The 27,984-nt window shown below is 37.9% G+C and overlaps 2 protein-coding genes across 5 annotated transcripts; both read left to right on the forward strand.

Moving 5' to 3' along the window:
* Nucleotides 1-22: 22 nt before the first annotated feature.
* On the forward strand, nt 23-5,692 carry LOC106671924 (D-aminoacyl-tRNA deacylase). The gene is made up of 5 exons (XM_014402907.2): nt 23-40; nt 1,785-2,004; nt 2,089-2,179; nt 4,912-5,162; nt 5,247-5,692. Exons 1-5 carry the CDS (start codon nt 38-40, stop codon nt 5,381-5,383), a joined length of 702 nt encoding a protein of 233 aa, XP_014258393.2. The 5' UTR covers nt 23-37; the 3' UTR covers nt 5,384-5,692.
* Nucleotides 2,090-27,980, forward strand: LOC106671922 (cystinosin homolog). Of its 4 annotated transcripts, none has more exons than XM_014402903.1 (9): nt 2,090-2,179; nt 16,332-16,444; nt 16,911-16,998; nt 21,427-21,609; nt 21,677-21,917; nt 21,971-22,090; nt 22,155-22,443; nt 22,520-22,622; nt 27,833-27,980. In XM_014402903.1, exons 2-9 carry the CDS (start codon nt 16,402-16,404, stop codon nt 27,948-27,950), a joined length of 1,185 nt encoding a protein of 394 aa, XP_014258389.1. In that variant the 5' UTR covers nt 2,090-2,179; nt 16,332-16,401; the 3' UTR covers nt 27,951-27,980. The 4 variants fall into 4 exon arrangements, with proteins under 4 accessions (XP_014258389.1, XP_014258390.1, XP_014258387.1 ...); XM_014402904.2 differs by lacking the exon at nt 27,833-27,980 and adding an exon at nt 24,184-24,357; XM_014402901.2 differs by lacking the exon at nt 27,833-27,980 and adding an exon at nt 23,828-24,020.
* Nucleotides 27,981-27,984: the final 4 nt, after the last annotated feature.

Below are 27,984 nucleotides of genomic sequence, written 5' to 3' on the forward strand. Positions count from 1 at the left end.
GGTGAACTTGGAAATTCTTGAGCAATTGACTGCTTACATGGTGAATGTGAGCAAGAATGAGCGAGAAAGTTGAATTGGGGAACGAATGAGTAAGGCGGATAAAATTGTGAATGGGTAAGTGGTCGAATTGGTGAATGTGGGAAGGAACGATGGAACTAGTAGAATTTGCGAAAGGACAATTTGTCAAATTGGTGAATTAGCAAAGTGGTCTAATCTGTAAATGAGGTGAACAAGAAAAAGAGATGGAATTTATGAATGAAGAAATGGTCAAATTGGTGAATGTGGGAAAGAATGAGCAAGTGGTTAGATTGGCGAATGGTGGAATAAATGAGAAAAAAATAGTTCGAATTTGTGAATGACCAAGGTTGTCTATTTTGTGAATGAGGGAATGAATGAGCAAATGGTCAAATTGTTGAATGTGGGAATGAATAAACAAATGGGTCGATTTTGTGAAAGAGGGAATGAACAAGTGATTATATTGATGAATGGTGGCATGAATAAGAAAAAGAGTTGCATAAGGAATGAATGAGCAAATGGTCAAATTGGTGAATAATGAAATGAATGAGCAAAAGAGTTTGAATTTGTGAATGACCAAGGTTGTCTATTTTGTGAATGAGGGAATGAATGAGCACATGGTCAAATTGTTGAATGTGGGAATGAATAAACAAATGGGTCGATATTGTGAAAGAGGGAATGAATGAGCTAGTGGTTGTATTGGTGAATGGTGGAATGAATAAGAAAAAGAGTTTTAATTTATGAATGAGCAAGGAGGTCGATTTTGTGAATTAGGGAATACATGAGCAAGGGTCAAATTGATGAATGATGGAATGAATGAGAAAAAGAGTTTGAATCCGTGAATGAGCAAGGTGGTCGATTTTGTGAATGATAGATGAATGAGCAAATGGTCCAATTGGTGAATGTAGGAAAGAATAAGCAAGTGGTAAATTGGCGAATGGTGGAATCAATGTGGAAAAGAGTTTGAATCCGTGGATGAGCAAGATGGTCGATTTTGTGAATTAGGGAATAAATGAGCAAATGGTCAAATTGGTGAATGATGGAATGAATGAGAAAAAAAGTTAAATTAGTGAATTAAAGAATTAATGAGCAAGTGGTCAAATTAGTGAATGATAAAATGAATGAGGAAAAGAGTTTGAATCCGTGAATGAGCAAGTTGGTCGATTTTGTGAATGATGGAATGACTGATAAAAAAAATTTCGAATCCGTGAATGAGTAACGTGGTAAATCTTGTGAATGATGGAATTAATGATAAAAAGACTTTGAATCCGTGAATGAGAAAAATGGTCGATTCCGAGAGTGAGGTAATGAAAGAGAAAAGTGGTTGAATTTGTTAATGAGCAAGTGGTCCAATGGGTAAATGAAGTAATGAATGTGAAAAGGGGGATGAATTTGCGAATGAGGAAGTGGTTAAATTGGTGAATGGTGGAAGCAATGAGAAAAAGGTTTTGAATTTGTGAATGAGCAAAGTGGTCGATTTTGTGAATGATGAAGGAATGGATGAGCAAGTGGTCAAATTTGTGAAGGATGGAATAAATGAGAAAATAGTTCGAACATATCAATGAGCAAAGTGGTCGATTCTGTGAATGTGGTAATGAATGAGCAAAGTGATTGAATGTTTCAACGAGCAAAAGACCGAAATGGCAGTTTCGATCTCAGTTCAAATCTTGTTTTTGGGAGTAGGCCAAATGTCGACGACCGCCTCGGTCTGAGGCCGTTTCGTCGACAAAATGACCAATGTATTGGTCAGACGCCAATATTTTTTGTAGGACGAAAGCGGGGGGAAATTTTGTCTCCCCAAGGGCACGGCGAGGCACCTATTCCAGGAGGGAAACAGTGTCGTAACCTCCCCACCGCCCGACGGCCGACCCGAGTTCTTACTTTTGCGGACGATCCTCCCACGTTCGAGTCCGCCGATCCCAGGCCATGCCGTCACCCAGATGAGGGCCGTCGTCCAAAAGGTCGCCTCGGCCAGCGCCAAGCACGCTGGTAAGGACTAACAGCACACCCGACCCGTCCAAAAGGCGTACAAATGGATTCCGACTCAATTTTTTCCTATTCGTATTTTTCCAGGGACCGGTGAGATAATATCCTCGATTGGAAAGGGCCTCTGCGTCCTCGTCGGCATATCCAGGGAAGACACGAAGAAAGACCTCGATTACATGTAAGAATAAAAACACACTCGCTCACATTTACGTATAATCCAAGTTTAGCTTACAGTTAAGCCGGTCTTTTTTTTCTCTCTCTCATTCTCTCTCTTAATCTTAATCCAATGTACTTGAACTCCATCTTGCGATTTATGCCATTCAAATCATGCTTATGAGGTCGCCTATACTTAATCCACGGTACGCACAACATACGATGAGGCAAGGGTGACATTAAAAAATAAACAGGTTAGCTTAATCCATAAAGAGCAGTCTGGGAGCTTATTTTTCTGTTCGGGGACAAAAAGCGACGACGACTGTTGTGAAAAAAATCGCCAAAAATCGGCGTTTTAAGCTAATCCCCATGGATGTTTGAGTAGAAATGGATTAGCTTAATCCGCAGAGTCAATACGGTTTATTTTTTCCGTAAGGTATGTATATATATATAAAACGGACAAGGTTGGAGGTCTAAAGTTGATCCTTTGAAATGATGATCTTTCATGTTGAGAAGAAATGGATTATTTTAACCATAGAAGTAGTCGGGACTTTTTGTACGTTGCCTATACTACAGATGGTCTAGGATGACATTTCAAAGATAATCATCCATGTTTAAGTTAAAATGTATCAGGATGGATCATCTTAATCACTGAAGCAGTTGGTTTTTTATTATATTGAATTCGAAGATTATCCATTATGGATTATACAGGATTTTTAAAATTGAAATGGATAATCTTATTCCGTAAAGGGCAGTTGGTGTTTTTTATTGACTGTGTGGATAAAAATGGACTAGGATGACATTTCGAAGATAATCCATTATGGATTATCCATGATTTTTAAAGTTGAAATGGATCAGAATGGATCATCTTTATCCCTAAAGTAGTGTTTTTTTAATTGTTCTGTGTGGATAATGTAAAAGGACCAGGATGACATTTCAAAGATCGAGGATTATCCCTGATTGTTAAGTTGAAAATGAATTATATTACTCCTGTAAATACGGATTTTTTTTTATACTGTATCGATAGTGTAAATGGACTAGGATGACATTTCAAAGATATCCACTAAGGATTATCCATGATTTTTAAGTTGAAATATATCATCTTAATCCCTGTAGTAGAGTTGATTTTTTTCATAATATAAATGGACTAGGGTGATATGTTAATGATAATCATTGGGATTACCCACGAATGTTAAGTCGAAAATGGATTATCTTAATCCTGTAAATATATCAAGAATATAAATGGACTAGAATGACAGTTGAAAGATATCCGTTGTGGATTATCTCAAGATTTTTTAAATGTTGAAATGGATAATCATAATCCCTAAGTAGAGTTGGTATTTTTTATTGTACTGTATGGATAATAAAAATACACTAAGATGACATTTCGAAGATAATCCATTATGGATTATCCAGAATTTTTTAAAAGGTGAAATGAATCATCTTAATCTCTAGAGTAGATTTTACAAAAAAATTTCTGTATGGATAATGGACTAGGATGACATTGAAAGATAATCCATCAGGGATGTTTTAAAGTGAAAATGGATTGTCTTAATCCTGTAAATACAGGTTTTTTTGTACTGTATCGATAGTATAAATGGACTAGTATGACATTTCACAGATAATCCATTGAGGATTATCCATGATATTTTAAGTTGAAATATATCATCTTAATTCCTGAAGTAGATTTTTAAAAAAAATAATATAAATGGACTAGGATGATATTTTAAAGATAATCATTGGGGATTATCCATGATAGTTAAGTCGAAAATGGATTGTCTTAATCCTGTAATTATATCAAAAATATAAGTGGACTAGGATGACGTTTGAAAAATAATCCATAGGGGATTATCCAATATTTTTTAAAGTTGAAATGGATCATATTAATCCCTGAAGTAGAATTAGTATTTTTTATTGTACTGTACGGATAATATAAATGGACTAGGATGGAATTTCAGATAATCTCTTGGGGATTATCCATGATGTGTTCTTTATTTTAAAAGGACCTACCTTAATCCTTGAACTACCTAGTTGTTTTTGTGTGTGTGGATATGATAATATGACAGGATATGATTATATGTCATTTCATAACTAATCCACCTGGGATTATCCCTGATGTTTAAGTTAAAAAAAGGATTAATTGGTCATTAACGTTAAGTAAAGTCGGTTCATTTTTATGTACGGTACGCATATTACAAGTTGACTAGGATGTGACATTTCAAAGATAATCCATTGAAAGATTAAAATGGATAAGCTTAATCCCTAAACAGTTGTTTACTGTATAAATAATGTAAATCCACTAGGTGGTCATTTCAAAGATAATCCATTGATTATCCTTGGTGTTTGAGTTGAAAATGGATTAGATTAATCCTTGAGTAGAGAATTTCTTTTACTGTATGGATATTATGAATGAACTTGGGTGGCATTTCAAAGCTAATTTACCAGAGATTATCCAAGATGTTTTTTTAGTTTAAAAAGGATTACCTTTGCAGTCGGTCTTTTTCATAGGGTATGTCATAGTGAAACATGTATAGAACAGATGTCATGCAGTTAATCCAAATGATATTATCCCGGGGGCATTTAAGTCAATAGAAGTTAGCCTAGTCTTGAGGGTATGCAGTAGGATTAATTTAATTGGACTCTTTAATACGGGAAGTAGGAATAGATTTCGGTGGATTAAGTCGCTTTGATTTTTTATTTTTTGGTAGAAAATAATTTTTTAAAAGTAAATTTAATCGAGTTAACTGTTCTGTGTAGAGTGAATAAAATTTTAAACCTCAAGCTATTTGAGGACGAGGGCGAGACGGGGGACTCGACGCGGAGGTGGAAGAAGTCCGTGAAGGACCGTAGACTCGAGGTACTCTGCCTGAGCCAGGTCACCCTCTGCCACTCGTTCAAGGGAAACAAGGTCGATTTCCACCACGCCATGGCGCCGGGCCCGTCGCGGGCCTTCTATGCCGAGCTGGTCGAGGCGCTGAGGTCGCGCCACGACCCCGACTTGGTCAAAGGTGAGTGGAGCCGGCGTTGTGGCGGTATATTTGTGATTTTCTTTCTCTTTTTTTTCTTTAAAGAAAGGATTTGCCCTTTTGCAGAAGGCGCGTTCGGCGAGCACCTCGTGATCGAGCTGCAGAACGACGGGCCGGTCACGATCACGCTTGAGTCGCCGGGCGGAGGCGTCTGCTCGGAGACGGAAGAGCAGACGGTACCTGACATGGACAACGTACTGTGAAAATTAAAAAAAACTAAAAAAATTAAAATTCCTACATTAAAAAAAAGGATGAAAAATCTCACCCAATGTCTCACAATGATCACGAATGACAGGCCTAAACGACCTACAATTTTTACGACTTAAAAAGAAAGACTGCACATGTACTGTTCACCGTTCTTACATACACAATAATTTTTAAAAAATTGTTTTAAATTTAGACTATATTGTTCAAAAATAAGGTGAATCCTTGTCTCATCCTTATTTGTAACCGTTATTCTCTTTTTTACCCCGTAACGTTGCAAATGTAAATAAATTCTTCATACAATCGTCTATGATGGTCTATTTGTTTTCTTTATTTATTTAAGTAAAACCTCACCGTTGCCATTATTTTCTAAAAACATTTTCCTAGAGGGAGAGGAGAGAGAGATAGGGAGAGGGAGAAGGAGAGAGAGAGAGAGAGAGAGAGAGAGAGAGAAAATTATTTATGCGAGATAGAATTAGATTTTTGTAGAGATGATGAATGATGGAGTGAGTGCGGTGTTAATCGTTAAAAAAAATTACTACTTACTATGAGTAGGAACTATCTTTTTTTTTTAAACAAGGATTAGGTGTTTGTTTCTGTCGATAGACTTGATCTGAGAATGAATTGCAACGGATTAGAGATGGAATATTGTACATGGATTAGTGAGAGGATTGGGTTTAAAATAAGAGTTAATTAGAGAATGAATCATCGTAGATTAGAGATGGGGTGTGTATACGTATTTTAGAAGAGATTTGAGTACGAGTCATTGTAGATTAGAGAGATGGTTAGATATTTTTAAATAGAATTGATTAGAAAATTAATTCTAGCGGATTAGAGAGAGAGAGAGAGAGAGAGAAAAGGAGGATTATCTATTCGAGATAGATTTAGATTTTTGTTTCTGCCAATAGACTCGGCCAGAGAATGAATCACTGGATCGGAGATGGAATATTGCATATGGATTAGCGAGAAGATTGGATTTTTAAAAAGAGTTAATTAGAGAATGAATCATCGTAAATTAGAGTTGGAGGTTTGTATATGTAAGAGAAGAGTTTAGGGTACGAGTCATTGTGGATTAGAGAGATGGATAAAAAAATTTAAATAAAATTGATTAGAAAATGAATTACTGCGGATTAGAGAGAGAGGGAGGATTATTTATTCGAGAAGGGATTATAGTGTGTCATTAGGGATTAGATTTTTCCTTTTTATAGCATGATTAGAGAATGAATTGCAGAGGATTGGACAGAGAGGATTATATATTTATTTTAGAATGGATTTTTTTTATTAAGAAGTTAAATATCGAATGAATCACAATAGAGGTTGGATTATATATTTATTTTAGACGGGATTGGAAAGTGATTCATTATGGATTAGAGAAAGGCTTAGATTTGTTTATCGAGTTGATTAGAGAATGGATCACAGAGGATTAGAGAGACAGGAGGGTAATATATTTATTTTAGATGGGATTATAGAACCATTTTGGATTAGAGAAAGGATTATTATCTTCTTTTTTCAGGTTTGATTTGTGAATGGATCACAGTAGATTACAGATGGAGTTGAGCAAATGTATTTCAGAAGGGATTAGAGAGTCATGGATTGTAGAGATGGATCAGGTTTTTGTTTTTTATAGAATTAGTTAGAGAATGAATCACAGAGGATTAGTGAGGGAAAGAGAGAGACAGACAGAGGATTATATTGTGCGTATTTCAGAGAAGATTAGAGATAGAAAGGATTTGTATGGATTAGGTTATTTATTTTAGAATTGATTCGAAAATGGATGGCAGTGGATTAGAAGGGGACGATTGCTGTTCAATTAATGAATCTTGATTAGATAACGAAACAAAAATAAAGATTCCTTGAATAACAAAAAAAAATGTTTTCGCTCACAAAAAAATCTAAAAAATTCGATAAATCAACATATATATTAAAAAAACACATTAAATATTAACAGAAATTAGCGTATTGCATCACCTCGAAATGAAACATCATCATCATCGTCGATTTACGATCACGGTTTTAAATAATTTGAAAGGAATTACCCACTTCTTTTTCAATGGCCGAGTTATGGAATTTTTAATTAAAATACACTAAAAAAATTTTCCCGTCCAAAAAAAAAATTCGAATCCCACAATAATCTGGTACTTATGACAGAATTGCATTCATTCTTTAACTGGGAATGCATTAATTAATCCTCTCCCTAATCCGTCATGGCTCCTCTAATCCCTACCAAAATACAAGTATAATCTTTTCTCCCTAAGCCAAAAATAAGATCATCAATGATTCATCTTCTAAGCTTAGTGTAAACTACATAGTTTACTATCTCTTATCCATATATAATCCACTTTCTCTAATCCCATGAAAAATAACAATAATAAAAAAAAAACCTATTCATTTATTTTAATAACTTTCCACTGACATTTACTTCATCAACATGTCAAAAAGAAAACAATCCCATCTCTCTAATCCGCTGCGATACATGTCTCTAATCAACTCCTTTAATAAATTGAATCCGTAATTATTTTTTTAAATCCCTGCAATTACAGTACACTCTAATCCGATCTAAAAAGTGCATAGTTCAGTCCTCTCTCTCCATAATCTACTAAGATTCATTTTCTAAATAGTTCTTTTAGCCTCTCATTTTCTCCCCCTCCCCCCTCTCTCCACTCCCCTCTCCCTTCCCCATCTCCCTTTCTTCCTCTCCCTCTCTCTCCCCTCCCCCTCTCCCTTTTTTCCTCTCCCTTTCTTCCTCTCCCTCTCTCTCCCTCTCCCTCTCTCTCCCTCTCCCTTTCTCTCTCTCTCTCCTCCCTTCCCTCCCCTCCCCTCACCATCACACACTCTCTCTCTCTCCCTCTCCCCTCTCTCTCTTTCTCTCTCTCTCCCTCACTCTCCAATCCATCCTGAAGTACATATATAATCATCCCTCTCCCCCTCCCCCCTCTCTCTCTCACTCTCACTCTTTTTCTTTCTCTTTCTCTTTCTCTACTCTCCTGAGAGGTACATATTTAATCCTCCCTCGCTTTCTTTCTCTAGCCCACTGTGATTCATTTTTAATCAACTCTGTAAAAAAAAAATCAAAATCTAATCCTATCTCTAATCTATAACGATTCATTCTCTAATCCAACCTGAAGTACGTATATAATCATTCTTCGTTCTCTCTTTCTCCAATCTCCTCGGAAGTACGTCTTTAATCCTCCCTCACTCTCTTTCTCTAATCCACTCTGTTCGTTCTCTAAAAAAAAACTAAAATCTATTCCTCCCTTTAATCCACTATGACTCATTCTCTAATCCCACTCTAAGCCGCTGTCATTTATTCTCTAATCAACTGTCAAAAAATATCAAATCCATAAAGACTCAATCTCTAATCCCTTCTAAAATAAATATAAAAATCCTCCATCGGTAAGCCACTAATCCTCTCTTTGATCCTTATACATGTATCCTATATCACTAATCCACTGAGCTACATTCTCTCATCAACTCTTTAAAAATCTAATCATCTCCCTAATCCACCTCGCTCTATCCTCTGATCAACTCTTTAAATAAAAAATCTTATCCTCTCGCTAATCCATATATAATCTTTATTCTCTAATCCTCTTCATATGTTTAAACAATTATCTGGAGATGAGTGTAAATCGACAGTCATGTTCTTAATTGTTAGCGTAGGTCTTTGATGGTGGAGTGGTTCTTGGATTCTTGGATGATCTTTCAAATCCACTGATTTATTATCTCGACCAAAAACCATTGTAAGCCAATTTTTGAGTATGATATGGGTCGGGGCTGGGTACAAAAAAAAAAAAACAAAAAAAAACAAAAAAAACAAAAAAAAAACACCCGCATAACGATTAAGGATGATAGATCATGTCTTTTCCTAATCCCTTGACACCGTTCATTTCGTTTTTACGTGTCAATTTGGTGGTGGTGGGAGGGGGGTCCGCTACGTCTCGCTCCTAGTCCATTCCCCTACCACGCCGAGGCGCCCGCCTTGCCCTCGGTCTTATAAACAAAGGGGCGACGTCCGTGCCGGCCCAGTAGCGTTTCGGGTGCTCACTTCTTCACGTTCTACTCCGACAACGGCCCACGACGGCCGGCGAACAGTTTTCGTCATGAATTCCGTGCAGATTATCTTATCTATTATTTAAACCCAGCGACAAGGAAATAAGTCTTGTTTTTAATATTTATTAGCATCTAATTACGACGCTCGGCCTTAGGTGAGTCAATTTTACATAACATAAAAAAAATTAAACAATTTTTATGAGGTAATTACTATCATTCGTTAATTGGCAAAACTTGTGGCGCCGGGATTCGATTAAAAACGCATTAAGATTAAATGAATGACTGGTTTTATCGGATGCTTACTTTTTCTATCTACTATGCAAAACTCCTGGTAGATTTGACTTTCGATTAAAACCGACCTACCAGAGTTCAGTTTTTGTTTAAACCGTAAGGTTCGTAGATGTCAGTCCTCTTATATCAAGTTACGTGATATGTGAAATTTTTCTTCAAATTGTGTCATGTCAACCAGAGCTCCCTACTCGACGAAAAATGAGCTCCTGGTAGATCCAATTTTTTTTAAACCAAAACCGAGCTCCATGATTAACATTTCGTAGAAAATAACGCTCCTGGTTTGCCTTCTTCTAAAACAGACCTCCTGCCAGGAATTACGTTATCTCAAAAAAGTGCTCCTGCAAATACTACTTTTTTATGAAAACGTAGCTTCTAGATGCAACCATTTATCCCAAAAACCGAGCTTCTAATAGGAATCCAGGATTTCTCATAACTGAGCTCCTACTATTTTTACTTTTCTATGAAAACTGATCTCCTAGAGGCATCCTGTTACCTGAAAATGCGAGCTCCCACTAGCTTCGTTGTTTTTTCATATCCGACCTCCTATGAGGCCTCAGCTTTTTAATTGAAAATATAACTCCTAGATGCATCTTGTTATTTCAAAACAGAGCTCCTTCAAACTCTACTTTTCTTTGAAAATATAGCTCCCAGAGCTCCTACTAGCTTCTTTGTTTTATCGAATCCGGCCGACTACGAAACTTTAAGTTTTTAATTGAAGAATATAACTCCCAGAGGCATCCTGTTATCTCTGAACAGAGCTCCTACAAATTCTACTTTTGAATGAAAACCGACCTCCTAGATGCATCATGTACTTTCAAATTTGAGCTCCTATGAGGAATCCAGGATCTCCCCAAAAATAGCACCTACATCTATTTTCTATGAAAACCGAGCTCATAGTTGGTGACTTCAGGGTGCCGGTGTTTTTGAAAAAAAAGCCCATTTGTAAGTATGTCGGGTTCGAATGCAGGGCCGCTGGATTCGAACCCGGGACCTTTACCTTACAGTGATGAGCGCCGTGTCAAAGACTATGAACCCCTTATGAATTATTGTGAAACCCTGATGTGCTTCTGACAATAACCCCCAGCTATTCTAATGCTGGCTATGTACAAAATGTTCTCCTGCTAACTACTTCCTTCTATACTAATACCGGATGTATACAAAGTGTGCTCTTGATAACGCCCACTCTTATGTTGACATAAGAGGACAGGAGCTGTGTGTGCTCCTGATAATCTCCCATTTTTTTATCCTCCTGATATTCACGTCTTGCTATCTTGATCCTGTCCATTTATAAAATTGTGCTGCTGATTATAATTTATTGTTACTGGTTCTGTAGTGTGCTCCTATTATCATGATTATCATCATCATTATTATCTTATCATCTATTATCATTATTATCTTATTATCATGATACACGTTTTGAACAATGTGCTCTTGACAATCCTCTTCTGTACCGATTACTCAGTACAATCACCTCCCTGTTTCCTTTTCTGGCTGAATACAAAGTGTTCTCCTAATTATCCTGATACATGCTTACATAAAGTGTTCTCCTGATTATCCTGATACAAGCTTACGGCTGATACGAGCTAAAGTGATCCTGATACTAACCTTATTACTGACATTTGCTTCATGCAAAGTGTGACCTTGATTATCCTGATACATTTTTGTAAAGTGAGCTCTTGATAATTACCTCCTGCTATCCTGGTGCTGACCATTTACATAACGTGTTCTTGATAACCGCCCACTCGCATCTTGGCACTTACTCTACAGAAAGTGTTTTCCTGATAATCATCCTTTATCTTCTTGAAACTGGTTTCATCCAAACTGCGTTTATGATTATCCTGACATACATTTTCATAAACTAACCCCCTGATAATCAAATTCTGTCATCCTAACTTCATACAAAGCGCGCTTCCTATAATTCTGACTCACATATACGCAAAGTGTGCACCTGATTATCGTCTTATATCATACTGTCATTGGCTTTACGCAAAGTGTGCTCCTGATTATCCTAAAATACATTTTTGTAAAGTGAGCTTCTGAAAATCACATTGCTGTTTCCAGCACATAGTTTTCAGTAGGAGCGAATCACAAGTTGTTTTTAATTGTTTGTAACGATAAAATGAAATTATACGACCTCTAATTTCACGGGTTAATGGTAATGGGCGTTATCGTGGTGCTGGAATAGTCACACAGAGCGATAAAGCACGCGGGAGATTTGTATTATTATTTCGATAAGAATTAACGCTTTTAGAAATGGGAATGTTTGAAGATGTACGTTTCTCATGAATATAAATTATTGAGTAAGCTCTGTTTAAATCAACGAGAGCAGAAAGCTAAGAAGAATAAGAGGACATATAAGGTGTATTGAAAACCGATTAGGATTCGCCCAGGAGCGGCGGATTTCAAGTAGATCAGGATAATACAAATGAAGGAAAAGATCGGGGTTCAGCAAGCAGTTCATCGGAATCGATTCATTTGAGTGGTTCCTTTTGCGCTTTGAGGCTCGGAACCGGTTCACATTCTGATTGTACTTGGAACCTGCTAACATTGGGATTTGTGATTCAGAACTGCTTCGCTTGAGTCTTGAAATCAATTCACTTTTCAATTTGAATCTGGGAAACGGTCACTTTACGTTTGCCTTAAAACCGATTCATTTTCTAATTTGAAATTTGAGTCTCCGAACCGATTCACATTCTGATTTTAGTCTCAGAACCGATTCACATTGGGATTGACCCAGAATTGCTTCCCTTGAGTGTTGGAATCAATTCACTTTCTTATTTGTAGAACCGGGTTCACTTAGACATTTAACACTAGGAGTTGGTTCATTTAGACATTTTTGGTCTCGGAACCGTCTCACTTTCTTATTTGAGATTTAGAACTAGCTATGGTACTTACTCAGAACTGATTCACTGGAAGATTTGAGTGTTGGAATCGATTCACTTTGCAATTTGAGTCTTAGAATCGATGGGCTTTATAAATTTGAGTCGTGAAATCGATCCCCTTTCTAATTTAAGCCTTGGAAACGGTTAACTTTCTAATTTGAGTCGTGGATTTTGATTCACTTTCTAATTTGAGTCTTGGAATCGATGAACCTTTTAATTTGAGTCATGGAATCGATTCACTTTCTAATTTGAGTCTTGGAATCGATTCGTTTTCAATTTGACTCTTAAAATCGATGAACTTTTTAATTTGAGTCGTGGAATCGATCCCCTTTCTAATTTGAGCCTTGGAAACGGTTAACTTTCTAATTTGAGTCGTGGATTTTGATTCACTTTCTAATTTGAGTCTTGGAATCGATTCGTTTTCAATTTGACTCTTAAAACTGATGAACTTTTTAATTTGAGTCGCGGAATCGATCCACTTTCTAATTTGAGTCTTAAAATCGGTTAACATTCTGCAATAATTTGAAATTTAAGTCTTGGCATTGGTTCATTTTGTAATTTGAGTCTTGGAATCGATTCGCTTTCTAATTTGAGTCGCGGAATCGATTCATTTTAGGATTGATTCTAAACCCCATTTAGTTTGGGTCGATTCACTTTCTGATTTGGTTCACTTTGGGATTGACTCAGAACTTTGACATGAAAATTTGAGTTAGAATTAGAAACCCGCAATCGGTCCACGAGAACGGAGTTTTGGTTGAAAAGTGTGGATCACGTTAGGACTTTATTTACGCCAAGTTCGTAGGAGCTGGGATCGGAAAGAAAATGAGTGCGGTAACATGAGCCGGATCGAGAGTACGATGTGCAGCTCCCAGGAGTCCGGTTTTCCTCGTAATTCCAATTATCGTATGAGGTCGGATTTCACAGAAGACCTAGGAGTTTGAATGAGTTAATCATGTCGACCTTGAACAGCCGAATCATCTCTACTTTTTCTTCTGCTGCCGCCTGTCATGTTTTGTATTGAGGTTGTCACTTCAGCTTGTACAAATATTTGTGTTTTGTTTGACGTCGCCGACTTTCACATACGTGCGCCGGAATAACAGGCCCGCGGACCGCACTGCTTCGCTTTTTTTGTTTTTTCTCGAGAAGGTACAAAATAAAAATACGAACCAGCCCAATTAACGACAAAATTATAGAGGGGACGTTGAACCGAATAACGCGTCGCGTTAGGAAATCCGTCGGACGCCGTGAAACACTGACTCGTCACTTTATTCCAATTGGGCTCAATAGAAACTTAATAAATTGTCGGATTATCTTGTAAAAAATATATTTATGCAAGAGGGATTGGCGTTGGACGGTTTAGCCTTGGCTCGTCCGGTTTCGCTTTGCAACGTAAAAAAAATAAATAAAAGCGGTACAAGGAGCCGAACATGTAGCAAGAGCTCTCATAGTCGAGAAAAAACCCTCCTTCATCTTCTCCCCTGTTCAAAGCGAGACGAGGCGGATCCAAGATAATTTTTATTCGAGTCTTGTTCGTAGCTCATCGGGGCTGCTTTTGTTTCCGAGACAAAGGCCTGGGGCCGTTATCTGGCCCGATAGGAACATTTTTGCGATTGCAGTTCGGAAATTTAAATCACGTCTGGCCCGGTTTTCGATCCGGGGTCTTTCGACTTTCATTTGATCGGGAGGGAAAAAGAAAAAAAAATAGAAACGGTTTAGAAATCAAATTAGGCCTAGCTAGTCTAAAAGCCGGCCTGAAGACTTAGAAGAGCCCAAAGAAAATCGAATTAGGGAAAAATAGAAGATTTTTCGTCACGCCCCCCCCCCAAAAAAAAAACTCTTAGGCCATTGTTTAAAAATATAAATGCAGATTATATAGTAGTGAAATCAGTCGGGGATCCAATAAAAATAAAGATTAAAAAATAAAGTAAAAAACAAGCGAGAATTGTAAACAAGTCTGCAGAACAATATCTACCGTTTGCTTTCTCGGATGAATTAAGTTCTAAAATTGATAAAAAGAAAAAACTCCACCCCAATTTATTTTCCGTAATTTTTAAGAATTGGAATCGGATTTCATTTCAATTTCACTTTGGGATTGAATACAAACCGATTCACTAGAAGATTTGAGTCTTGGAGTCGATTCACTTTCTAATTTGAGATGTTTACTACATGATTTGAGTCTCGAAATCGTTCACATTTAAATTTGAGTCTCGGATCTCGGTCACCTCAAAGTCGATTCACTGAAGATTTGACCCTTAGAATCGATTCACTTTCTAATTCGAGATTTAAGACTTGAAACCGATTCACTTTATTTTTTGTCCATTGGAACCGGTGATCTTTGGGATTGACTCTGAACCGATTCACTGGAAGGTTTTACCCTTGAAATAGATTCACATTCTACAATAATTTGAAATTTAAGTTTTGGAATCGGTTCACTTTCTAATTTGAGCCTTGGAACCGGTTCACTTTTTAATCTGGGTCTTGGATCCGGTTCACTTTTTAATTTGAGTCTTGGAACTGGTTCACTTTCTAATTTGAGTCTTGGGAACGGTTCACATTCTACAATAATTTGAGATTTAATTCTTGGAATGGTTCACTTTCTAATTTGAGTCTTAGAACCAGTTCACTTTTTAATTTGGGTCTTGGATCCGGTTCATTTTTTTTATTTGAGTCTTGAAACCAGTTCACTTTTTAATTCGCGTCTTGGCGCCGGTTATCTTTGGGATTGACTCTGAACCGATTCACTGGAACATTTAGTCTCGGAATTGATTTATATTCTACAATAATTTGAAATTTAAGTCTTAGAATCGGTTCACTTTCTAATTTGAATCAAGATCCAAGGAACCGGTTTATTTTTTAATTTGAGTCTTGGAACCGGTTCACTGGAACATTTGAGTCTGGGAATCGGTTCACATTCTACAATAATTAGAAATTTAAGTCTCGAAATCTGTTCACGTTCTAATTTGAGTCTTGTATCCGTTTATCCCGATTCACTGGAACATTTGAGTTTTGGAATCTGTCCACTTTCCAGTTTGAGCCTTGAAATAAAGTCCCATTCTAATTTGAGTCTTAGAATCGATTCTTTCTAATTTGAGCCTGGAACCGGTTATCTTTCGGATTGAATCTAAACCGATTCACTCGAAGATTCGATTCTTAGAATCGATTCGCTTTGGAAATTAGAGTCTCGGAACTAGTTCATTTACGGATTGAATCCTCGGTACCAGTTTGGTTGGGATTGTCTCTTCAAGCTAGTTCACTTTGACATATTTGAATCGTAATTTATATTTGAGACTTGGTAAAGATTCCATTAGGGATTTGACTCTTGGGATTTATTTTGGGAGTTGCACCTCGAAATCTAATTGGATTTGAGAACTCAATTCGATTAATTTTGCGATTAGATATTCAGAACTGGTTCATCTTCGGATTGGACCGTCGGGAGCGGTTCACTCTGATATTTAAGTCCTGGAATATATTCACTTTGAAGATTTGAGACTCCTGACCATTCAAATCAGAGAGTAGACTCAGAACCGTTTAACTTGTTGGGTAATTTCAACTATGATTAAATGCCGCTTAAAGAATATTTTTTATATACCCGGGTGAGTTTCATTTAATCATTGGAATTTCCCCCCTGTAAATGTCGTATTGTTATTTGATCGATTGTTTTTCGAGATAACAGAGTGTTTGTTTTAACTCTTCCATTTTTTTTGTTTATTTTCATGTTTTGTTCCAGGACGGCGAGTGGGTCACTGTGATAGAATTTGTATTAGCCATTTCCGCAGGGGAAAAAAAGAAAAAACACGATGTGGCCGTCATTAAGCAGCGTGGCTATTTTTGCTGTCATAGGTGAGCGATTAAGATTTATTTTTAGACAACTGGGACGTCGATTCCGGGTTTTTATTTATTCAACGTATCTTGGGGCATGCTGAAGGTCCGCTTCGTCTCGCTGTTTCGCTGCCTAAACAAAGCTCAGACCCAGTCCGCTGCCTCATTGCCAGGAATTGTCGTCAAAACGCCCCTGGAAGTTGTAAATTGTAAATTCGGTTTAATGGCCCGTAATTACAAGGCCTTGACTTAGAAATGAGAAGGATAATTGAAAGAAAAAGGTCCAACTTTAAAAACTCGTTTATATTCGAAGGATAATCGATCTAAATGCCGATCCGGCCTCAAAGATCGATCCGTTGTTTGATTTTTCGAGACCTTGGCCGATGTAAGGGAGTTTCCGGGACGCAGGGCACAGCGAGGACGGGCGGACCGACGGCAAGCTATCGCGCCCCACGCGCTATTCTCAACCGATCCGAATCTGTTCCAGGTTTAAGCAGATGTTACGATATCAAGTCGACCGTCCACGACGAGTACATCAAAATAGACGAGAACGTCACTCTTATTCTGGACGTAAGGTGAGCACAAAATCCGAAATAAGAGAGAATGAAAGAGAGAGAGAGAGAGAGAGAGAGAGAGAGAGAGAGAGAGAGAGAGAATCGTGACAGCTCTTATCATATGACTCCTGGCACTATACGGTCTTGAAGGCTTCTATTTCACTCCTGAGACTTTTTCAGTCTTCTAAGCTCCTATTCGACCCCTGATACTTGCATGGTCAAGAGAGCTCCTACTTGTTTTTCTCCTATACTAGTAGAGTCGTGACAGCTGTTGTAATTTGACTCCTGATATTTGAAAGGACGTGTGAACTCCTATCATTCGACTCCTGATACTTTTTCGGTTTTGTAAGCTCCTATTCTACCCCTGATATTTGTATGGTCAAGGGAGATCCTACTTGTTTGACTCCTGATACTAGTAGAGTCCTGACAGCTCTTGTAATTTGACTCCTGATATTTGAAAGGACGTGTGAACTCCTATCATTCGACTCCTAATACTTTTTCGGTTTTCTACTTCGACTCCTTCGACCTACCTTGTAGGGTCTTGAAAGCTTCTCATCGTTAGAATCCTGTTATTTCCTCGGTCTTGAAATCCTATTTCTTGCAAGGTCGAGAAAGCTTCTGTTCTTTCACTCCTGATACGTGTACGGTCTTCTAAGCTCCTATTCGACCACTGATGCTTGTATGGTCGTTACAGATCATATCATTTGACCTCTGATATCGGAAAGGACGTGTGAACTTCTATCGTTTGGCTCCTGATAGCTTTTCGTTCTTGATACTTTTTCGATCTTCTAAGCTCCTATTCGACCCATCGATACTTGTAAGGTCGAGACAGCTCCTCTTTACCTGTTTCTACGTCTCTCTCCCCCTTTCTTTCTTTTCCTTTCATGATTTCACTGCAGTTTGTCCTTCGCATTTTCCCATCCGTATGTTTTTATTTTCTGCTCTTCAAGAAAGGGACACCTTGATTTAAAAAAAATAAAAGATTTTAAAAAATCAACAACCATTTGATAGCTAGGAACATTTTCGAACTGTTTTTCTCCATGTGCCTTCTATTTGTCAAACATTTAAATAAAGAATATTTCTAATCCAGAGAAAGCGTGTTTGTTTGTTTTTTCTTTTTGACATTGGACGAAAGACAACTCGTTTTATTGCTCTTCAGCTTGTTCGAAAACACGCCGAACAAAGTGGATCAAAAATAATATTTCGTTTTTAAATTTACCATAGTCATCAATTTGACGCAGGCCAGTGGAGGAATGTGCTACGTTATGGCCAAGACAACGATACCGGGTCTCCCCCCTGGTCGAAAGGGCCGTATCTAATCTCTCGGATTATCCTTAATCTTATATTAATCTTAATTTTTTTGTGCATTCAGAAAGTTAACGGATTCGTCAGCGAATCTTGGCTGATTCGTCGTCAGCCTTGGTACAATTAAACGGCTTCCTGCCTTGAGCGGAATCTCATCCTCCTCCGCTTGACAATCCACTTTTAATTCATTTATAACCCATATAATACACACACACACACACACACACACACACATATATATATATATAAAAATATATATCGCGATAAAGAATGAAGAGGCGGATAAAACTTATGTGACTGAAGAGGGAGAGCATTAACCGGCCAAGTTCAACAAGTTCTGTTGCAATATTTAGTTTAAAATTTTTTTTCATTCTTACAATCGAAGGCTGTCTAATCAGTTTCCCCTTCTTTATTTTTTCTCTGATATGATGACGGTCAGACTATCGGCCAGTCGCCCGAGATCTATTTCGGCCTTTCCGGGTGAGGGGAAAAAAAAAGAAAAAAGAGAAATGAAGGGAAGCAATCAAATTTCCTCGACCTCCTGGTACATGCTCCTGTTAATTAAAATGGAGAAAAAATTCCCTCCTTTTGAGACCCGTTACCTTTTCGATCTTTTTTCCTTTTTTTTATCGAGGTGGAAATATTGACCCGGTCTTGAAAAATACAAAATAAAAACGGATGGGAAATTGCGAAGGACAAACTGCAGTGAAATAGTGAAAGGAAAAGAAATATAAGAGGTAGAAAGAAAGACGAGAGAGAGAAATGAGTGAAGAGGAGCTCTCTCGACCTTACAAGTATCGAGGGGTCGAATAGGAGCTTCGAAGATCGAAAACGTATCAGGAATCGAATAGGAGCTTTCAATAGGTAAAAATTATCAGGAGCCGAATTATGAAAGTTAACATGCCCTTTCCAATATCAGAGGTCAAATGAGATGAGCTATCACGACCCTACAGGTATCAGAGGTCGAACAGAAGCTTAGAAGACCGAAAAAATATTAGAAATGAAATAGGAGCCTTTAGGACCTTACAGGTATCAAGAGTGAAAAAAAGAAGCTTTCTTGACCTTGCAAGTAATAGGAGTTTTCAAGACCAAGAAAATAGCTAAAAGAATTGGAGCTTAGAAGACTGAAAAAAAATATCAGGAGTCGAGTGATGGGAGTTCATACGTCCTTTCAAATATCAGAAGTCAAATCATAAGAGCTGTCACGAAACTAGATCAGGAGTTAAGCAAGTAGGAATTCTCCCGACCCAAGGGTCAGGGGTCGAATAGGAACTTAGAATACCGAAAAGGTATCAAGAGTGAAATAACAGAAGCTTTCTTGACCTTGCAGGTAATACGATTTTTCAAGACCGAGGAAGTAACAGGAGTCTAACAGCTTTCAAGGCCCTACAAGAATCGGGAGTCGAATAGGAGCTTAGAAAACTGAAAAAGTATCAGCAGTCGAATGATAGGAGTTCACCCGTCCTTTCAAGTACCAGAAGTCAATTAATAGACATGTTTAAAAGCTTCTGTTCGACTCTGTTTACCTGCATGATAGAGCAAGCTCCTACTATTTAACTCCCGATACTTGATGAGTCTTGAGAGCTTGTTGGACTCCTGCTACCGTTTATACCTTGGATGTTCTTATTGGACACCTGATACTTGAACTGCTACTTGTGTGACTACTCCTGCTACCTTTTCTGTCTTGGATGTTCTTATTGGACACCTGTTGCTTGAGCTGATATTTGTTTGACTCCTGCTACTTTTTCTGTCTTGGATGTTCTTATTGGACACCTGATGCTTGAGCTGATACTTGTTTGACTCCTGATACTACTACGCTCGTGACAGTCCCCATTATTGGACTCCTGATACTGTAAAAGGCGAAAGAGCGCCTATAATTTGACTGCCGATACTTTGTCGACTGCCGATACTCGCCTATCATTTGGCTCCTGATGCTCCTGTTCGCTCTTGAAAGCGCCTATTTGAATCTTGATAATTGAGCTACTACGTGTTGGCTCCTGATGGGTGTACGGATTTGAAGTTCCTTATTGCATGACTCCTGTTCTTGAGCTCGGACTACTTGGCTCCTGATACCTGTACGGTTTTGAAAGCTCCCATCACAAAAACGATAGAGCTTCTACTCTTTGACTCCTGATACTTCGAAGATCGTGAGGGCTCCTATCATTTAACTGCTGTTAGCTTATCGGTCTTGAAAGCTCCTATTTGACTCCAGATATTCATCAGATAGTAGAGACCTCGTATTTGTTTGACTCCTGATAGTAATACAATCCTGACAGCTCTTATCATTTGATTCCCGATAGTCGTACAGTCGTGACAGCTCTTATCATTTGATTCCTGATACCATTTCGCTCTTAAAAGCTCCTATTCGATTCCTGTTACTTGAAAGGACGAATGAGCTATCATTTGACTTCTGATAGTTGTAGTCTTGAAAGCTCATACTTGACCTGTTACTTTCTACTATTCCATTCCTGATACTTGTAAGGTTGAGAAAGCTTCTACTATCGAACTCCTGATATGTGTACGGCCTTATAAGCTCATATTTGATTCCTAATAACAGTAAGGTCGAGTCAGCTCGTACTAATTAACTTCTCAGGGCCATGGCAGGTGTTTTCATTTCAGCCTAATACATTTAAGACTTTGGCACATTCTACTTTGTACCTCCTGGTTTCTGCCAAGAAAGCTTGTATTATTTGACTCCTGATATCATTCGTTCACCGATTTCTTTATCTTCTGTTATCTTTTCGGTCTTGAAAACTCCGCTGAGCCCTGTGAGATCGGGTTCTACACTTTGGACTCCTCCTAAATGCAGAATCTGAGCCCCAATCAGGCCTTGATGTTTGAGGACTGCAGAGGTCTTGCTTTGCAAATCCGTGATTCGTGATAGTTATTATCATTTGACTCTTGGTATTGTAAGATCCAAGGGAGCTGGTACTCGTTTGACTCCTGATACTCGTCGGGTATAGAGAGAGCTCCTGTCGTTTGCCTTCTGATACTTGTAAGGTCGAGCGGTAGGAGCTCACTAGGATCGGGGGATCGAACAAATAAGAGACAATGAGAAATAAAGACATGAAACTCGTCCTAACTGAGACAAAATGTGAACCGAAGTGGATGGGCTGGACTAACTTTGTTTTATCCCGTTTTCAGCGGTGATTTCAAGCCCAGCCAGGGAAGGATCCACCTGTACACGGTGCACAAGGATCTCGTTGAAATAGTACCAGCGGATCTGCCCCTGAACGCGAGCCCTCCTTGGCAATTCAGCGTCAAAGCCCTGAGCCCCGGACACGATATCCTGACCCTGAACTACACCGGTACCGACGAAAGGATCAAGTCAGTAGCGAGTTGTACTTGATGTTTTCTTTCAACTGTTTTATTTATTTTTTTTTTTTTTAACCAGTGTTGACAACGCGTACGTACGCCTCACCTTACTCCGCTCCTACGACCTTGTCACGGCGAGTGTGGCCATTGGGTGGATCTACTTCGTAGCTTGGTCTGTATCTTTCTACCCCCAGGTGTACGAGAATTGGAAGAGGAAGAGCGTCGTAGGGCTCAATTTCGACTTCCTGGCTCTCAACTTAATAGGTTTTCTCCTCTACTCTTTGTACAACTGCGGACTCTACTGGATACCCGCCATTCAGGTCAATATTCGACAACCTCAGGCGCACGGGGAAACTAATCTTTTAACTTTCAGGCGGAGTATTTCAATACGTACCCAAAGGGTTTGATACCGGTCCAGCTGAACGACATCTTCTTCTCCCTACACGCCGCGTTGTTGACTGTTTTCACGATATTCCAGTGTTTTATATACGAGGTGGGATGTATAAAGATCAATATTGATTCCAAAATTTTACACTTTAGTATTTATTTAATTTCAGAGGGGAGAGCAAGCCGTGTCAAAGGTAGCCAAGGGTATAATATGTCTGTTCGCCGTCGTCCTGGGTGTCGCCATCATCCTATCGTGGACGGCCTCTATCTCTTGGCTACAGTTCCTCAACGTGTGCGGCTACATCAAGCTCACCATAACTCTCATCAAGTACATACCCCAGGCGTACATGAACTTCAGGAGGAAGAGCACGGTTGGCTGGAGCATAGGCAACGTCCTCCTCGACTTCACAGGGGGCGTTCTCAGCATGGTGCAGATGATTATCAACGCTGATAACTATGGTAGAGTTCCTATTTTACGATCCTCTTCCACGATTGACGAAGTTTCTTATTTATTCAACCACCGAAATTTTTTCAGACGATTGGAACTCGATATTCGGCGATGTGACGAAATTCGGCCTCGGGCTTTTTTCAGTTGTCTTCGACATGTTTTTTGTGCTCCAGCACTACGTGCTCTACAGGTGAGCTGCCCCTGGATACTTTTTTTCAATTTTTTGTGTGTGTTGCTTTTCATCTATGTGCATGGAATATGGTAATCACCCCTTTGCATGGAGGGGTTGGTCTCTCCAGCCCACTGGCCTAAAGGAGATAAATCCCTTTTTGTTTCCTTTTCCTCCGTTTGTAATTGTACTTTTGCATCTGGGTAGAAAAACGAAAACTCGCGCTGCGCACTCACGGAAAAACAATGAATCATGGATATGTTTCCTAACCCGTCCTTAGTCCTAACCTAACCCGTCTTTAACCTTAGTCCTAATCTAACCCTTCCTTAATCCTGACCTAAGCAATCCTTAACTTTAATCCTAACCTACACCATCTTTAATCCTAGTTTAAGCAGTCGTTAACCTTAGTCCCCTAATCCCAACCGATACAGTCCTTAATCTTAGCCCTAAACCGTCCTTAATCCTCACCTAAGAGGTTCTTAACATTAGTCTTATCTTAACCCGCCCTTAATCCCAACCGTAGTTGTCCTTAACCGTAGTCCTAACCTAAGCTGTCTTTACTCCCAACCTAAGCCGTCCATAATCCTAACCTAAGAGGTCCTTAGCATTAATACTAACTAGATTCCCAAAAAACCCAAGCCGTATTTAACCCCCTTCAATAACTTAACCCATCCTTAATCCGAACCTAACCTGTCTTTCCATAAGCCGTCCTATTTCACCTAACGCATCCTTAATCCTAAATTTACCTAACTCTTCCTTAACTTATCTCGCCCTTAATTCTAAGAAGCTGCCCTTCCTAAACCTAAGCCGTTTCTAACCCCCGTTTAACTTATTTCTAACCCTTACTTAATCCCCACTTTACCTAGTCCGCCCTTAAATTAATCCTATCTCGTCCTTAACCCTAAAACTAACCTTATCTACCTTGGTCCTAACCTTAATTCTAATCTAACCTTAGCCCTTCCTAAACGCTAACTTTACTTAGCCCGCCTTTAACCATAATTGTAACTCTACCTCGTTGTTTTTCTTCTTTCCCTTGTATAACTTGGCACTCAACAAATTAATGCACTCAAAAAATTAATCTCCGGTTTCGAAAGCATGCAAAATGACGACGACTACACGACGTCCGTTTTTTTTGCTGTTTCTTCACCGTTTTTGTGACTAACTCTTTTATGAAGAGGAAAAAAATATGTATGGTATTTAAAAATGAACGAATAACGGGTCGATAGGACGGAGACGGTGTCAACGGCGAAGAAGCGCGGAATGAGAATATTGCCCAATAACTTGGCCATCCATATACCCCGTGAAATCGAAACCGAGAAGACTGGAAGCGCCCTCCCTCTTGTACCCTGAACGACGATTTTACGAGGAAAAAACCAAAGATGTAAAAAAAAGAGAAAAATCAAATTTAAAAAAAAATAATATAATGAATTAAAAACCTCTGTTGATCATTAAACAAACCCTTTGAATCCTCCTACCCCACTATATAAATACCGCATTCCCCGCTTTGCAGTTATAAAGGTGAAAAAAGGCTTGCTCAAGACTTTTTTTGTTCTTTCTTTTGTGTCTTATTCTTCATTTACAGAAAGTCTGCCGAGAAGATATATACGATATCCGACGGTGTCTGAGCTGTTCGACTACTCAATCCTCCCTGCCAAAAACAAAATCCCCACCCCCCTAAAAACATACTCAAATATTGTTTGTTTTTTTATTTAAATTAATGTAAATAAAGAGAGTTTTAAGAAAGAAGAAAACAGTATCAAAGAATTTAAAAAAGTGACAAAATATAAATGAACCTTTCTTATCCGCTGTACCTCACAAATTCCTTGAGGATAAACTGAAGGGCGGAGTGCACGGTTTGCTACCACTTCTGGCGTTCTTCTAACAATCCTAACACCGTAACACGATTTCGTTTTTCGTCTGTTTACTTTTTTGATCCTCACCGATTGTTCGTATTGCGAATGAAGGTAAGTGGTGTGCAGAAGGCGTTGAACAGTGAAGAATGAGCATCAGGTCGAAGGTTCCACTCCTGTACAAACGCTTGTTTCAAAATTTTAAACCGGGGTGATAACTGCTGAAATTTAAACCGTTTTCGGTGCACTGTGATTCTGATATTTAACTGTCCAAGTCCCTGACTGGGTAGATCCCGAAATATAAAGTCTAAGTGAGTATTAAAAGCAGGTTAGGATTAGAGTTAAAAGCGTGTTAAGTTGTAAAAGCTAAGGATGGGTTAAATTGGGATTAAGGACAAGTTAGGATTGGGGTTAAGGACTGGTTGTTATAGTATTAAGGATGGGTTAGGTTAAGACATGCATTAAGGTAAGGTTAGAATTAAGAAAAGGTTTCTAATTAAGTTAATCTATAACTTACTACCTATCTTAGGTAGGGTTAAGGAAGGGTAATGGACGGGTAAGATAAATATTACGAACGAGTACGTACGGTTAATATTGAGATGATAAAATTTGGGTAAAAACGGGTTATGTAAAGGTAGTATTAAGGACGGGTTAGGATTAGGGTTAAAAGCGTGTTAAATAGTAAAAGCTAAGGATGGGTAAGTTTGAGATTAATGGCAAGTTAGGATTGGGGTTAAGGGCGCGTTAGTATTAAGGACGGGCTAGGTTAGGACATGCAGGGAGGTTAGAATTAAGAACAAATATATAATTAAGTTAATTTTTAACTTACTACTTATCTTAGGTAGAGTCAAGGAAAGGTAATGGATGGGTAAGATGAATATTAAGAGTGGGTAGTAAGGAAAGGATAAGGTGATGTTATGTTAGGATTGAGTTAAATGCGGGTACGTAAGTAAAGTATTGAGAAGAGGATAAAATTTAGGTTAAAAAGGGGTTTGGTAAAGTTAGTATTTAAGGATGGGAAGTTAGGATTTAGGGTTAAAATCATGTTAAGTAGTAAAAGCTTAGGATGGGTAAGATTGGGATTAAGGGCAAGTTAGGATTGGGGTTAAAGGTGTGTTAGTGTTAAGGACGGGTTAAGTTAGGACATGGAGGGGGTAAGATAAAGTTAGAATTAAGACATGTTTATAGTTAAGTTAATCTATAATTACTACCCATCTTAGTTTGGGTAAGGAAGGGTTATGGACGGGTAAGGTGAATATTAAGAACGGGCAGGTAAGGAAAGGATAAGGTGATGTTATGCTAGGAATTGGGTTAGAGATGGGCACTTAAAGTTAGTATTGAGAAGAGGATAAGATTTGGGTTAAAAACGGGTTAGGTAAAGTTAGTATTAAGGACGGGTTAGGATTAGGGTTAAAGATGATTATGAAATTATAACTGTGATATATTACACTTAAATCAATTGTGGGCACAAGGATCACAAGTCATCGGTCAAAGGCAATTTGGATCTCTGAATAGACATGTCATGTACTTGTGGATTAGGGTTAAATTAGTTTAGGATATGAGGGTCAAAAAGGTAAGTTATAGTATTAACAATGGGTTATGTAGGTTAGGATAAAGATAAAGACTGGTTGGGATTAGAGTTAAATTAGGTTTAGGAAAGGTTAGGGTTAAAGACTTGTTAACGTTGGGTTTAGTTAGGACTACAATAACAATGGGCTGAGGATACCTTCATGTGTGAGTCCCGTGTCTACCAAGGGTCAATACTTAACGTCAATCTTGTCCTGTTGGAAACGCTTATAAAACAACTTCTAAATTTTTGCCTATCTTTACTTTTCGCCCATTTTCGAAAGCTCCTTGACACTCCCGTCTCGGAACCCGAGTTGGCCGAGTATTTCTCGAATAATAAAGGGCTAAGGATCCAACCGTGCGGGAGTCCCCTGCCTACCAAGAGCAACGAATTGGATCCAAATATATATATCTCTGTCCCTAAGGATTTATCGTAAATATAAAAAATATATAGGGGTAACAGTTTAAAAATGTAACCTCCTGAAAATGAACTACGTGATGATGCAACTTTTCCTAAATATTTATTAATTTAAACGACTTAATTTAACCTCTTGTCCTGTTAGAAACAATAATATTTAAATAAAATATAAAAAATACGATTATTTGTTATTTTCTGTTGATTTTCTTGTGACGGCTCATTCCAGTCATGTAATTACCATAGGGATAACAGTTTAAAAGTGTAACCTCCTGAAAATGAACTACGTAATTTCCACTTTTCCTAAATATTTATTAAGTTAATGACTTAATTTAACCTCTTGTCCTGTTGAAACGCTAATATTTAAATACAGTATAAAAAAGACGATTCTTTGTTATTTTCTTTTCTCTTCTAACGACTCATTCCAGACATGTAATTACCACAGGGATAACAGTTTAAAAGTGTAACCTCCTAAAAATGAACTACGTGCTGTTACCAATCTTGTTAAATATTTATTAATTGAAATAATTTAAATTTCGTTTTGTTAGAAATGTTTATATCCAAATAAAAAGTAAAAAATAAATATTTTGTTGACTATTTGACCCTTTGGACAGTTAAGGTGAGAAACGTAATTACCACAGGGATAACAGTTTAAAAATGCAACCTCCTCAAAATGAAAGTGAACAACTAAATATTAACGCAATTTTCCCAAATGATAATTTAGAAAAATAAATTATTATTAACACGTATATATTGTTAATAACTGTATTTTTTTGCAAAAAAAAAAAAATCGCCAATTTGGCAGAAACGTGGAAGGAATTTTATTTTTTAACAATTCTATTTGATCTTATTATTTTAAATGAATGTTCACTATGTGCATTTTGGCCTGTTTCAAGATACTTCATCAGATCCATCACGTTCACTTTCTCTCTCGTTACAAACTGTTTCAACAATTCCATTAAAAATATTTTAAAAAATTTACAAAAACTGCATTTGAAATATGATTTTTTTAAAATTCTTTCTTGAGAACATTTTTTATGTCGATACTAAAGCTTACTAAGATATACTAAAGCTGAAGTCTCACAGAGCAGGTTCTTTTATTGTCACCCAGGCCCGCCACTTATTTAAAATTCAACGTTTTACTTTTTTTTTTTTTTTTTTTTTTTTTTTTTTTATGTGAGCTTACGTTTGGAAAATAGGCCGTGATGAAATTCAAATAGGTTGAAATCTAGGCTAAGTAAAAAGCTAAGAAATAATCGTAAGATTTTTGTACTTTTTTGCCCCCCCCCCCCAATATTTTAATTAATGCCTCCTTTCCTGTCAAATTTGATAAAAAGTACTGAAACTGCTTAAACGAGACATACGAGTGATTTTATATTGTTGTGCCTTCTGTTTTCCAGGAGGACGAGCTACGCCGAGATCTCGGGTGACACTGTGCAGCCGGAGGCTGATGCCGATGCTGAGGAAACGCAAGAAGAAACTGTTGCAACCGAACAATCCGAAAATCAGCATACATAGACAAAAATGAAATAAAGTTAAAAAACATTATTTT

Source organism: Cimex lectularius, unplaced genomic scaffold, assembly GCF_000648675.2.
Source record: "Cimex lectularius strain Harlan isolate CLEC.00 unplaced genomic scaffold, Clec_2.1 scaffold14, whole genome shotgun sequence".
Taxonomy (NCBI): domain Eukaryota; kingdom Metazoa; phylum Arthropoda; class Insecta; order Hemiptera; family Cimicidae; genus Cimex; species Cimex lectularius.